Raw genomic sequence first — 14,870 nt, 5'->3', positions numbered from 1 at the left:
ACATAATGCCCCTGTAAGGATCAAAGGAGGTATTTCATGGCATGCTCCACTACCAGTAGACCTCTTATGTTTGAGAAACCTTACTTCTTTTCTCTTGTCCATTTTCACTGAACAAGGTGAAAATCTAAAATCGGCACCACATCCCTTTGGGCATCCATCTGTAGTAATCACCCACAATATTTGTTTTACCCAAGGTACTACACTTGACAGATTGTTGGAGAGAGTGTTAATGTTCCCTCCAGCTGTTCTTTTAGTGCATATTCGTCTGCGAGAACATCCCGCTATAAAACCCTGGTGTTTATCCGGCCCCATAGTACTGCCAGGATACAATAGGTCAAATAACCCAGCAATGACATAGCTTTCCTGAGAATTATACTAGGACGTTTTACCGCCTGAAACATGGTTGCATATTTTCTCCTTTTTCTCTTCTGGGAGAGAGCATTTCTGATTTACCAAGTCTAGTAAAAGGCCTAAAAAGACTTGCACTGCTAGGGGTATTAACCTTGACTTCTTCAGGTTTAATAACCAACCTAAGACTTTCAAGGTAGTGCTGACTTGCTTTAATTGGGAGCTGCAGTAATGCATTGATCTGCCTAAAATCAAAAATTCATCCAAATGTGGAATTACTGGAGAGTCCTTTTCCCGAAGTTGATCTGTCACTTCTGCTATTATCTTCATGAAAACTGAAGGGGCTACTGACAATCTGAAAGGGAGGGCTCTGAACTGAAAATGTTTGATTTTCCATTTTATGACTAAAGTAACTCTGATAAACTTTTGGTACCTCACATGAATCGGAACATGATTGTTCTAGATCTAATGGACGAGTACTATCATATAGCAACCTGAGAAAAGCACCTTTTTGGATGAACTTATGGATTCCATTTTGAATGCTTGGAATTTGTTCAGGCTCTTCACATTGATTATCATTCTGTCATTGAAGAGTGGATCCACTTTCTCTGTAATATCGTCATGGATGATAGAGAATTAACACTAGCACCAGGGAGTTCTTCTATAAAAAAAATCCCTGTGAGGGAATGGGCAGAGTGTAACAACCCTGCTGGCATCACTGCATGGCCTCCTATCCCCTGCACACCAACTTACTTTCTGCTTCAAGCCATGCTGTGAATTCTGCCTGTTGCCAGCTCTGTGCCTCTGCTCTCCATGTTTCCAGACTGTGTGTATGGGGGGGGGGTGGCGCCTGAACTCTCTGGTTCTTATGCAGTCAGGGTGCACCTGTGTAATGGGTCCCTGACCAATTACCTAGAGCCCTGGACTATTTAACCCTGCCACAGCCACTGAAACATTGCCTGAGCAATGTCTAAACTCAGTTAGCTCCTTGCTGCTGAGCTAGCCAGGCCCTGTCCTATGTCTTGCCTTCTCTGAAGGCTCTTACTGCATATTCCTGTGTCTTGGTACCTTGCCTAGCATTTCTCTGTCCGCCTGCCAGGAGGCAGAATATCCTGGCCCTTGAGTCTTGTTCCCAGTGCCTTGTCTGTTCTCTGTCCGCCTGCCAGGAGGCAGAATATCCTGGTCCTTGTGTCTCTGTCTGAACTCAGTCTTACCTCTGTCTGTCAGTCTCCTTGTCTGTGGTCCCTTCTCTGCTGTGTCTTTCCTTGTGTCCTCCCTGAGGCTCTGCTCTCTTGCAGCTCTGCCTGCTGTGTTCCCTTGCAGGTCTGCTCTCTTGCAGCTCTGCCTGCTCGGCTCCCCTGCCGCTCTGCCTGCACGGCTCTCTAGCCGCTCTGCCTGCACGGCTCCCTAGCCGCTCTGCCTGCACGGCTCCCTAGCCGCTCTGCCTGCACGGCTCCCTAGCCGCTCTGCCTGCACGGCTTCCTAGCCGCTCTGCCTGCACGGCTCCTTAGCCGCTCTGCCTGCTCGGCTCCCTAGCTGCTCTGCCTGTTCGGCTACCTAGCCGCTCTGCCTGTTCGGCTACCTAGCCGCTCTGCCTGTTCGGCTCCCTAGCCGCTCTGCCTGTTCGGCTCCCTAGCAGCTCTGCCTGCTCGGCTCCCTAGCTGCTCTGCCTGCTCGGCTCCCTAGCCGCTCTGCCTGCACGGCTCTCTGGCCGCTCTGCCTGCACGGCTCCCTAGCAGCCCAGCCTGCTCTGCCTACTCCACACTCCAGCCTATATCTGTACCTGCACCTCCTGTGTGAACAGGTCCAAATCCTGTTCCAACATACACCACTCCTTCCTGCCTACACCTCCTGTGTGAACAGGTCCTTACCTGTCCCTTCTCATACCACGCCAGTCTGTCCTGTGTCTCCAAGCCGTGCCCGCCTGTCCTGTGTCTCCAAGCTGTGCCCGCCTGTCCTGTGTCTCCAAGCCGTGCCTGCCTGCCAGTGTACCAAGCCGTGCCTGCTTGCCCAGTGTCTCAGCCTGCCTGTTAGTCGCACCTGTCCAAGTGACTTGTCCCCGAGTGGGATCAGCAGCCACAGCCAGACACCACCCTGGAGTGGCACCCGACAGCTATCTGCCGCACAAGCCTGACCTCACCATCAGAGGCTCCAGTGAAGACCGAGGTAGCTGTCGTTGTCACGCCTCTTCCAGGGTAGTCTGGTTTGTGGCACAGTGGGGCCACAACCCCCCTGCTCGCGCCAGTCAGCCAAGGTGCGAGCGTGACAGTTTGCTCAGGCCATGGTCCCCGCTGAGTCCCATGTCCTTCTGCTTGCAGAGCATGAGGGACTTTCTCTCTGCCAGTATGAGCATCTGGAAGAATTTGTTCCGCCCTGTGTGGTTCTGATTGTTGAGACTTCTGAACCCATCATTGTCTCCAATGCCATCTACAACCAGCTCCTGGCTTATGAGAGGCTTGACCCTGAAGATCCTCCAAGGTTCTATGGAGATCCTAAGGAGTGCCAAGGGTTCCTGGAGCAGTGCCTGAGGTACATTGAGTGGAATTCAGCCTGTTTCCCCTCTGATTGGGTCAAAGTGGGATATATAATGTCCTACTTAGCGGGAGAAGCTTTGATGTGGATCTGTCCCCTCTGGGAAGCAGGGGATCCTATCATCATGGACCTAGAAGCCTTCCTAGTGGCCTTCCGTAAAGCCTTTGAAGTACCCAGTCCAGCTACGTCTGCCAAGTCTTCCCTTTCCAGATCTGAGAGGCGCGCGCCAGAAGGGCGAGACCAGTGAAGAAACCGCCTCGTCAGACCGTGACCGCCGTCCGAAACCCTCTAGTTCCTCCACCTGTTAAAGCAGCGACTCGAGTTGAACCCAAGAAGACTCTTAAGAGTGGGCTGGCAAAGCAGCAGCCTGAAACCAGTCGTAAGATGGGCATACAGTATTGCTGCGGTTGTGTGGAACACCCGGACGGCTTCTGTCCGAGGGAGCGCAAGCTCCAAAACCTTGGGTCAGTGGGAGAGGCTGCCCTTGGTAAGGGTCCCTCCTCCTCACTAAGATCGGTGACTGTTCGTGTGCCTTGTGGGAGCTTCGGCCCTGCAGATGTGTTAAAGCTGCAAGCCAGACGGAGTCTGTGTAGGGTTCCTGTTCCACAGCTCCAGAATCCGGTGACGGTGTTTGGTGATGGTTGTGCCCTACTTATGAACAGTCGAGTGTCGAAGGGACAGCTACAGCTCCAAATCGGAGCATTATATTTGGAGAAGTTTATTTTACACTTGCTGACCAGTTTGCCCATCGGTCCTTCTGAGCCGGATACTCTACTGCCCGTTCCGGTCCGAAGACCCAGTGTGGTGCCGCACTTGGAGCTACTTACTCACCAAAGGTATCTAGTTCCAATGTTACAAGGTCAGGCTACAGTGTTACCTTCCCCATCTGTTCTGCTGGCTATTGGGCCATGGTGTGCTGATGTCACTGAAGAAAAGGAAGCAGTGGCGCCTTCTCCACACACCTCCTGTGACCAGTTCCCAGAAGCATCCCTGTCGCTTGAAAATTTTTCTTTAGGCCATGGGCAGAAGATGGATCCTGTATGTATGCCTCCAGCTTCCATTTGGCAGGTGGGTGAAAAGGTTGGAACAGTGACCCACGTATCTCCATTTCTCACCAACCTGGAAGAGGAACAGTTTTTTCAGGGTAACAGGCTGAAGTGGCTCCCTGTATGTATGCCTCCAGCTTCCATTTGGCTAGTTGGTGAAGATACCTGGGCAGAGATGCTTCCTCCTGATCCTAAGGAGGAGGTCAAATTTTCTTGGGATATCGGGCTGAAGTTGGACTCAGTGAAGGTCTCTTCTGTTTCCAGCTGGCCGGCTGATGTAGGGGTCAAGTCTGAGGCTTCCAGGTCCCTGCTTTCTGCCACCCAGGAGAAAGAAATCCAAGTCCTTATACCCTCTGTGTTGGAAGCTGACTCCATCGGGCACCAAGAAGCTTGGCACTCCGGGATTCCTAATGGCACACATATTCCACCCTACCTGAAGGATGTCGTGTCAACCTGGACTGTGTGTGGTCCCATACCCCTTCTTCAGGTCATTCTGGCAGGCTTGAGGAAGAGGGGTCGTAAAGGGGGGGTACTGTAACAACCCTGCTGGCATCACTGCATGGCCTCCCATCCCCCGCACACCAACTTACTTTCTGCTTCAAGCCATGCTGTGAATTCTGTCTGTTGCCAGCTCTGTGCCTCTGCTCTCCATGTTTCCAGACTGTGTGTATAGGGGGGGGCGGCGCCTGAACTCTCTGGTTCTTATGCAGTCAGGGTGCACCTGTGTAATGGGTCCCTGACCAATTACCTAGAGCCCTGGACTATTTAACCCTGCCACAGCCACTGAAACATTGCCTGAGCAATGTCTAAACTCAGTTAGCTCCTTGCTGCTGAGCTAGCCAGGCCCTGTCCTATGTCTTGCCTTCTCTGAAGGCTCTTACTGCATATTCCTGTGTCTTGGTACCTTGCCTAGCATTTCTCTGTCCGCCTGCCAGGAAGCAGAATATCCTGGCCCTTGAGTCTTGTTCCCAGTGCCTTGTCTGTTCTCTGTCCGCCTGCCAGGAGGCAGAATATCCTGGTCCTTGTGTCTCTGTCTGAACTCAGTCTTACCTCTGTCTGTCAGTCTCCTTGTCTGTGGTCCCTTCTCTGCTGTGTCTTTCCTTGTGTCCTCCCTATCTGAGGCTCTGCTCTCTTGCAGCTCTGCCTGCTCTGTTCCCTTGCAGCTCTGCCTGCACGGCTCTCTAGCCGCTCTGCCTGCACGGCTCTTTAGCCGCTCTGCCTGCACGGCTCCCTAGCCGCTCTGCCTGCACGGCTCCTTAGCCGCTTTGCCTGCTCGGCTCCCTAGCTGCTCTGCCTGTTCGGCTCCCTAGCTGCTCTGCCTGCATGGCTCCCTAGCCGCTCTGCCTGCACGGCCCCTTGCAGCCCAGCCTGCTCCACACTCCAGCCTATATCTGTACCTGTACCTGCACCTCCTGTGTGAACAGGTCCAAATCCTGTTCCAACATACACCACTCCTTCCTGCCTACACCTCCTGTGTGAACAGGTCCTTACCTGTCCCTTCTCTTACCACGCCAGTCTGTCCTGTGTCTCCAAGCCGTGCCCGCCTGTCCTTTGTCTCCAAGCCGTGTCTGCCTGCCAGTGTACCAAGCTGTGCCTGCTTGCCCAGTGTCTCAGCCTGCCTGTTAATCACACCTGTCCAAGTGACTTGTCCCCGAGTGGGATCAGCAGCCACAGCCAGACACCACCCTGGAGTGGCACCCAACAGCTATCTGCCGCACAAGCCTGACCTCACCATCAGAGGCTCCAGTGAAGACCGAGGTAGCTGTCGTAGTCACGCCCCTTCCAGGGTAGTCTGGTTTGTGGCACAGTGGGCCCACAACCCCCCGGCTCGCGCCAGTCAGCCAAGGCGCGAGCGTGACAGTTTGCTCAGGCCATGGTCCCCGCTGAGTCCCATGTCCTTCTGCTTGCAGAGCATGAGGGACTCTCTCTGCCAGTATGAGCATCTGGAAGAATTTGTTCCAGTCAGCCAAGGCGCGAGCGTGACAGAGTCCTACTGCTTTAGCCCCCAGGACTGAATCATATTTCCTCTATCAGAGTCCCTGCTCCCTCATTACGTCACCAGTGCAGACTTCTCCTACTGGTAGATGCTAGAATGATTGGACTCCTGCCAGGTATGACCTCGTTTCCATCTCGTGTTGTGGGTGTGTTCTGGCTTCCTCAGGAGCACAGCGTGCCACTAATCATACTGGAAAGCTGTGGGTAGCGGGCTCCATCTTCAGTGCTCATTTTCTACATCAATGAGAAGCTGCAGATGCAAAGGGGTATAGTGTGGTGTCCTCAAAGCATTGAAGATTTTGTGGGAGAATGCCTGCATGGAATCTAGAGGGCATGCAATGATGGAGGAATGCATGTGTGGAATTCAGGGGGTGTAGGGTGCTGGGGGGGACTTCTGTGTGGGATTTTGATAGCATGCTATGTTGGTGGGATACCGGGTAGTATGCCTGTGTGTGTTTTGGGGGGTATAAGATGCTGGATGAGTTTTGTGGCTCATGCATGGTTATGATTCTGGGGGGAGTCTCATGATGCTGGGAGGGCCTCTGTGTGGGATATTGGGAACATGCAATGCTGTGGTAATGCTTGTGTGGGTTTCTGGGGGCACGATTGAGGAGAATGCCCGTTTGGAATTTGTGTCTCTAATGAATTGGCCGCTCAGACTAAGGGAAGAATCAGACAGATGTATAACTCGGACAGGGATGCCATCGCAATGCTTGGACTGGCCATTGGCTCTCCCTACCCGAGCTTGACAGCTGTCATTTTCAGATCAGGACACCATTGGCCAGTTAAAGCATTGTAAAGCTATCCCCGTTTGATTTAGACAGCCATATCACTCTTCCCTTATACTGGTAGATAAAACAAGACTGAGCACAAGACCTTCACAGCCTTCTACACATCATAGGGGAGAATTTGTGAATCCTTCCCTCCATCTACCTGATAATCCTGAAGAACATTGGGATCTTCTTGTTCACAGTTGTATGGAAGAGGACGGAGATATCTCTCTAGTGTTGTCCTCTCACTGGATAGAACTGGAGGAAACACATACAAGGACTGAAATAATTCTTTAAATCCAGATAATTATAGGCCGTGTGTATTTAGTCCTGTCTATTACCTGTTGGTGTGAGGGGCTGGGGAACTTCCATCGTGACGTCCTTGTACAGATATTTGTGTCCTTCTAAATACTCCCACTCCTCCATGGAGAAATAAACGGTGACATCCTGACACCTTATAGGAACCTGACACATACAATGATACCATTATTCCCCAGATCCCTTCATGGTATTACTATATAATGTCCGAGCAGTGTCACCTCTCCAGTCAGCAGCTCAATCATCCTGTTGGTGAGTTCTAGGGTCTTCTGGTCATTGATGTCCTCATGTATCAGGGGGTGAGGTGGAGGCCCCGTGATTGGGCTCATGAGTCTTCCCCATCCCTCAGACACAGGGCCCTGACAGCGTTCCCTAGAGGTCTTCTTCACTACTGTGTAATCCTGGTTATGGAGAGACACATGAATAAATCTCACTACAGACATTTCCAGAGTCCTCACCTCTCCAGTTCTGTTATTCCCATAGATAATAATGATGTAATGTGACGTCATCAGAATCTCTCACCTCTCCAGTAAGCCGGAAAAGGATCTCTAGGGTGAGGTGTAATATCCTCTCCGCCATCTTGTCCCTATCCATCCTTGTAGGGTCACTTAGGAGAATTCTCTTATATAGAAGATCTCCACTGAGAGGATCCGATATTGTAGAGACCTGTATGAGGAGAAGATGACGATGAAACATCATAAAGATTCCATGTAAGAAATCTCTGGAGCTGTTACCGGCTTCATATGGTCATTACATCCAGTCATCGCCCCGGTACAAGACACAATCCAGTTATAGTAAATTACAGAGATTTATCAAAGAATATCTCCAATCCAGCACCAAAAACACAGAACAAATCTGAAAAGAAAAATCTAAATTATCTGAATCTTTATTAAATATCCCATGAAAACAAGACAAAGTTATAAAGTGCAGGGAACATCCACAGAGATCGGGACGGCAGAACCGAGGACGTCAGTAAAAGATAATGACAAAACATTAATATAACCTACAGAAAATAACCCAATAAATGACTGTCCCAGAGAGGCCCTGCATAAATCAAGGAAACCGAGAAGGGGATAGAGGTGTCAGGGCAGAAATAATGATTCCAATTAGTGAAAGAAAAAAAAACCAAAACTATGAGATACAATTCATTAGTCCCTTTTCACCCAAGCCTGTTTTTTTATTCATGAACAGGCCAATTTTTCAATTCTGACCCGTGTCATTTTATGTGGTAATAACTCTCGAACGCTTCAACAGTTCCTAGTGATTCTGAGAATGTTTTCCAGTGACATATTGTACTTCATGATAGTGGTAAAATTTGTTTGATATTTTTTGGGGAAAATATCAGAAATTTGGCAAAAACTTCACAACTTTTCATCTTTATGCCCTTAAACCATACAGTTATGTCACGCAAAATAGTTAATATATAACACTTCCCATATCTACTTTACATCAGCACAATTTTTGAAACATCATTTTTTTGTTAGGAAGCTAGAAGGGTTAAAAGTTGACCAGCAAGTTCTCATTTTTCAAGCAAAATTTATTTGAATTGACTTTGAAGGTCCTATATGACAGAATATACCCAAAAGTGACAAGGTGCTCAAAACTAGAGTTCAGCGAATATCTTCGGTTCCCTGCTTATTCGGCAAGCTATAGCACTTGCCGAATTAGCTACAGCGGGATCCCGGCTTCCTGGATCGCGCCAGCAGAACAGCTGATCGCACCCGCAGCTGCATGTATCGCGGCTGTGTCACAGCACATGCATGGAGTACCTGTGTGTTGGGCTCTCCATGTATGTGCTGTGACATTGACACAGCTACGACACATGCAGCTGCGGCGGCAATCAGCTGTTCAGCCGGCGCAATCCAGGATGCCGGGTTCAAGAAGTTTAATCATTCAGGTGCTTCCCAGGAATTAAAGCTATGTGGAAGGAAAAAAATTAACATTTTACCTTTTTTTCACAAGGTTATTAGGAGAAAATGGAGCCCAAATTAGTTTTGCAATTTTCCTGGGTATGCAGATATGGCCCAATATGTTGGGGAAAACTACTGTTTAGGCACACGGCAGGGATCGGAAGGGAAAGAACAGTTTTACTTTTTGAATGCAAATGACTGGAATCAAAAGTGGACCCTACATCGCTTTTGGAGAGCCCTTGATGTGCCTAAACAGTGGAAACCCACCACATCTGACCCTATTTTGGAAACTAGAAACCCCCCTAAGGAACTTATCTAGATATGTGGCAAGAATCGTAAACCCCCAGGTGCTTAACATAAATTTATAACGCTGAGCCGTGAAAATAAAAAATAAGACATTTTTTCCACAAGAGTGTTCTTTCAGCCCCAATTATAGTTTGACAAGGGTAAAAGGACAAAATAGACTCCAAAGTTGTTGTGCAAATTCCCTCGAGTACACAGATACACCATATGAGGGGGAAAAACAACTACGGCATTTTAGCGCACGGCAGGACTGAGAGAAAAGTACAGATGGTTTGGAGGGCAGACTTTGATGGCATGGTCTGCGTGCTCCATGTCACGTTTGGAGAGCCTCTGATGTGCCTAAACAGTGGAAACCACACACAAACAACCCAATTTTGGACACTACACTCCTCAAGGAGTTTATCTAGAAGCATATTTTTGTAGTAATGACTATAATGCTTTTGGTTTTACTGGTGAATGAGTTTACAATGTGGAGGTATGTGTAAGTTGTGTGGAATATATCACATTATAAAAAAGTGCTATGCCAACAGGGTAAAAACAATTTTTATTAATTTGTGGACGTGTAATACACATGAAAGCAATGCTTAACGTAAAGGCCAGTTTTCTCATTTCACAATGGTAAACTAGGTCTTTTCATATTCCCCTCTTGGAGCATACTCTGCACCTTTTTTGTGTACTTCCCCATTTAGGGAACTTCTCCAGGAAAATGTGGAGCTGGCACAATACGGGTACGATCAGTTTCAGAAGTACCGGGACCATCACCATCCTGAATGCCAAACAATAGGGCCTTGATGACTACCCACTGAAACTAAAGGAAGATCCCATATTGACTACAAATCGAAACAGCACAAAAGCTTTATACAGTGCCATCTGTACAATGTGCATGGCCAATTTTTTGTACCATATTTTAGCTTTTCACATAGCACTGTATGGTTTGAGGACCTGATCAGAGACATCTACACCCATCCATGTACTTATTATAATCTAGGATACAATCTGGCTTTGGGACTTGTGTTTTATACTTCGGACAGTGACAAGGGAGCTGTTGTCACGTTGTATGGTGGTCAAGAGAAGGACATCCTCTTGTCCTTATACTTGATCACCAGCATGTTGTCGCAGCAATGGGCCGATTTTGCCTTTTCTCAGCAGTTGTCCAATTAGTGGCTTAGGGAGACCTCTCTGACTCTTTTGCACGATGCCAAATACAACTGTACCTCTGTATCTCTGATAGAGAGGTTCTTTAAGAGCAGGATGCTTGTGTAAAAGCTATCAATGTGGAGGTGATGACCCTTATCCAAGAGTGAGTGCAGCAATTATCACACAATTTTAGCACTCATCACCTAGATATGGCGTGAAAGTGCAATGAGGACTGCGCTTGCTTCTGGTGGAGTACAAAGTTCTTTATTCAGCCAACGCGTTTCCTGAGCCTACTGGCTCACTTCATCAGGGCAGATTACATTGAAAGATAATGAAACATTCTTATAGAGAAAAAAAAAAAAAAATTGGCGCCAATGCAGGGTTAAATGACATCAACAAAGGTCAAACAAAAAAAAACAAAAAAAAAAACTCAAAAACTCATTGGCGCCAAATTTTTTTTTTTTCCTTTCTATTCACCTAGATATGGGGGCATTCAAGGGGTCAATCTGGGTGTATTTCCCTTCGTAGACCCAACATATGTGTGCACGGTAGATTATATCAGCACTCCGGTATTGCTGAAGCTCTGATTTTCTATGTCCTTTGTCACTGGGTCCTTCTCCAGTGCCACACAATCAACATAGCAAGAGAAGAGTGAACATTTCCAATACCTTTATTTAGGCAAAAATACGAAAGGTCCATATTCAATTCAATACTCAAAGGATAAGATAATCCAGAAGCAGAATTCAGTTCGGTACAGGATAAAGCCCTGGGAAATGGAGGCCAACAATCCAGCAGACAGAGGATAACATAGTCCATATACTATTCTTCCTTTGTGAAGTGCTGTGATCACATCCTAGTTCCACACAGGATCTGAGATTGTGTCTCACCTCACTGATATTTTAAGTCTCCCTCCTCATTCAAAGATCAGGGGAGGTGGAGAAGGTCGCAGAGGATCATTGCTTCACCAAGCTAGGTCAATATGCCATAAGCATATGGGCAAGCAATACAGTATTGTGGAGGGCTGATATCAGATGGCAACAACAGCCATTCATCCATTAGCAAATAACTCATCCTACACGAGAACACAATGAAAATCAGTAAAATATTAATACAAACAAAATTATACCCACATATCATATCCCACCATCACAACCTCTCCCCCATCTTAATAAGTGAGCACACCATGAGGTCTACACAGACTTCTGGCCTGCTCACTTTAGGTCACTTTCCTCCACTGTTTATAGTTCCTTGTACAGTGGCAGGGGATTGCAATAATTATAAGCACTTGTCCTTCCATAAATTCCCGGGTCCTGGCGATACGGTCATTTTTTGACTGGACTGGGCCACTTGCTGATGTTCATTAGCCACGGTAGCTAGCTGGGCGAGATCATCTCTGAGCTCTACAATATAGGGAATGATGGACGTTCCAATGTCTGCGACATCTCCCTCCAATTGTTCTTTCAGAAGAGTGTGAGGCCCATGGACCTTCTGGCCAAACAGATTGCTCCCCAGTGAGGTCCAGATGTCGTGGTGCTTGAAGGGCCTGTAGTCAAGTGGCTGCTCCCACAAAATGACACTGCAACTCCCCAGTGTCTTTTCCAAGGAGGATATCCTCTCATAACTCCAATCCAACAGTTTTTCTCCCAAACCATAATCCAAACGCACCAAAGCTCGCTGTACAGTATACCGTATTTTTAGCTTTATAAGACGCACTTGTTCCCCCACATTTTGGGGGAAAGTGGGGGGTGCATCTTATAAAGCGAATCTGTGTGCTGCTGTGCTAGAGTGGGGGGGCGGCTCTGGCGTGGAGTCAGGGGGCTGGGGTGGGCTGGATGGGGGCTGCAGAGACAGCGGGAGGTCCTGTGCTCCCGCTCATTAGCCTCATGTAATATTCACTGCACCCGCTGTCCATCACCCCGGTGCTGAAACAGCACCGAGTTGGTAGACAGGGGAGCGGTGCATATTACATGTGCCTGCACTCACCCCCATTCACTATATACACCTACTGATGATCACTCCTGCTCCCAGCTCCCCCGTGGCTTTCCTGTGTCGTCTGCTGTCATCCTCCTCCTGCAGGGCGAGCGGCAGCAGCAGCTCATTCAGGCAGCTAATTGCTTCAGGACTTTGCATGATGTGACCAATAGGACCTGCAGTCACATGACTCCTAGTGTGCACTGCGAGTCACATGACCGCAGCTGAGCAGCTCCTATTGGTCACATCATGGAAGGTCCTGTAGCAACAATGAGCTGCCTGAATGAGCAGCAGCTGTGTGCACCCTGCAGGAGGAGGATGACAGCAGACTCAGCACAGACACAGGTAAGCCACGGGAGAGCTGGGAGCAGGAGCGATCATCAGTAGGTGAGTTAACTGTTTATTATTTTAGCATGTGCTTGCCAGCAGGGGGGAATATAGGGATGGGGGGCCATGTGCGTACCAGTAGGGAGGCATATAGAGAGGGCGTCCATGTGAGTGCCAGCAGGGGGGCATATAGTGACTGGGGGGCCATATCCAGGATAGGATGGGGGGCTATGTGCCAGCACAAATGGGCAATGTACAAGGTTGGGGGTTATATAAATACCAGGATGAGGGACATATACGGTATATGATTTGAAAGATGGACACTGGCATTATAAGACACACCTCCATTTAACATAAAAAAACATTTTTTTCTCTTTTTCTTCACCAAATTTGGGGGTGCGTCTTATAATCAGGTGCGTCTTATAAAGCGAAAAATACGGTATATTTGCAGACACACCCCGCCAGGACAATGGGTAGTCCCGGGTGACTTGCCTCGGGTCGAACCACACGGGGTCAGCGATAGTCAGAAATGACCCCGTGTCTCTAAATCCTGACACTTTGCATGTTGTGTTGCCGTTGCTGTGTATTTCTGAAGGACAAAGGCCAGAGTCCGTACACTCCAGGAGGGGTATTTATGGTGCTCGGGTCGGTGGTCCTCTCGGGTGAGGGTGGTGGTAACTCTTCCTCAGGTGGGATGGAGTGCACAAGATGCACTGGATGAGGTGGGGCTGCGTGGGGCTCCCTCCGAATCCTAGAGGGATAGCTGGATTGCAAATACCCAGGTTGCCCACACCCATAACATCTCCTCTCGGTGATACCCCAGGTCGTGGTAGGAACCGTGGGGGCCCAGGATTGTGAGACATGATTGTCATTGGCCTGCGGCTGGGGGGGGGGAAGGGCAGATACAGTCTGAGGGGGCCAGGTCGTGGGAGCAGGCTGTGGTTTATTATTCAGAAGTCTCCTCCATTGCGGTCGGATAGTAAGGGCCTCATCGGCCAGAGCGCAGCTCTGTCTTCGGTGTCCGCTTCCGGACCCATTCTCGTAATTCTGCGGGGCACTTGGCAAAAAATTGTTCTATAAGGAAAGCCTGTATAACATCTTCCACAGTAAAGGCGTTTTCTGCTTCCAGTCATATCCTAAACGACCCTTCCCCCGTGGTGCATGGGAGGTCTCTGAACTGGGCCCTATATGCGTCTGGGGTGATAGTCTGCTTTACAATGTTAGAATCCTTTTTCTGCTGGGAGACAATGGTTCGGTAAACCTGCGCTGCGCTTCCATTCAGGAGTCCCACTAATAAACTTATCCAGCCAGAGTGGAGTACCTCCATTACAGCACACTGCTGCTCAAAGTCCTTGAATAATCCCTCCACATCTCCAGAAGCCTCATCAAATGGCTTAAAGTCTGTCCGGGTGATCAGTACAGGCTTCCGGATCATGGGGTTTATACTCCGCATTGCATTACTCCCTCTTTCGATCTCCATCGATTCTTGTCTCCGCTGTGCTCGATGAGCAGCCTCCTCCTTATACTCCTGAGAGACGGTTGGGCCCAGAACCATCATCTCTTCTTTGTACAACACCACCCACTGGCTTTTGGGGTGGGGGTCCTCGTCTCCTGCGCTTGTCCTTCAGACATGGGAGTAGGTGGTCTGGCTAGCACTCACCAGTAGATCAATTAAGGCCTCTTTAGTCAGTCCCTGGTAATTCAGGCCCAGGTCTCTGGCTCTCTCTTGTAAACTGGATACAATCCAATTTCTGTACTCACTCTGTGGGTGGGTCTCCTTTTGGTTATGCTTTGTTGATCCCATTGCTTGCCACCAGATGTCATGGGTTCCTTCTCCGGTATCACACAATCAACAGGGCAAGTGAAGAGTGAACAATTCCAAGACCTTTATTTAGGCAAAAATGCGAAAAGCGTACTTACCATTAACGCTATCTCTCTGAGACCATGACGGCACCACGGAGAGAGGGGATCCGCCCCACGGGAACAGGAAACCTACAGATAAAAATGCGGTACCTCTCTCCCGCATCAGTTGTTTTACAGAGCATTAACGGAACTTCAGCCTAATACTAACACAACTTTAAAAAAAAATTTCTATAATCATTAAACTGTGTAGAGGAGACACCACTTTACTTTTTGAGTAAGCTGTATTTACAATAAGTGCGCACCCCACGCGTGTAGGGAGGGAATATACGGGTGCCGTCATGCGCTCAGAG

The 14,870-nt window shown here is 48.7% G+C and overlaps 1 protein-coding gene across 3 annotated transcripts in view; it reads right to left on the bottom strand.

The window, feature by feature from the left end:
• The window catches only part of LOC141073520 (uncharacterized), an 81,510-nt gene that overhangs the window by 46,910 nt on the left and 19,730 nt on the right, over positions 1–14,870 (bottom strand). For all 3 annotated transcript variants that reach the window (XM_073560789.1, XM_073560793.1, XM_073560798.1), the window contains exons 2-5: positions 7,532–7,675; positions 7,231–7,410; positions 7,033–7,156; positions 6,855–6,949 (exon numbers count right to left, since the gene is read on the bottom strand). In XM_073560789.1, coding sequence (XP_073416890.1) covers positions 6,855–6,949; positions 7,033–7,156; positions 7,231–7,410; positions 7,532–7,603 — 471 coding nt within the window. In that variant the 5' untranslated portion in view covers positions 7,604–7,675. The remainder of the gene's footprint in view (positions 1–6,854; positions 6,950–7,032; positions 7,157–7,230; positions 7,411–7,531; positions 7,676–14,870) is intronic.

Source organism: Dendrobates tinctorius, unplaced genomic scaffold (genome assembly GCF_039654945.1).
Source record: "Dendrobates tinctorius isolate UK_male_01 unplaced genomic scaffold, ASM3965494v1 ptg000014l, whole genome shotgun sequence".
Lineage (NCBI taxonomy): Eukaryota > Metazoa > Chordata > Amphibia > Anura > Dendrobatidae > Dendrobates > Dendrobates tinctorius.
This window is presented reverse-complemented; position numbering and strand designations above follow the sequence as displayed.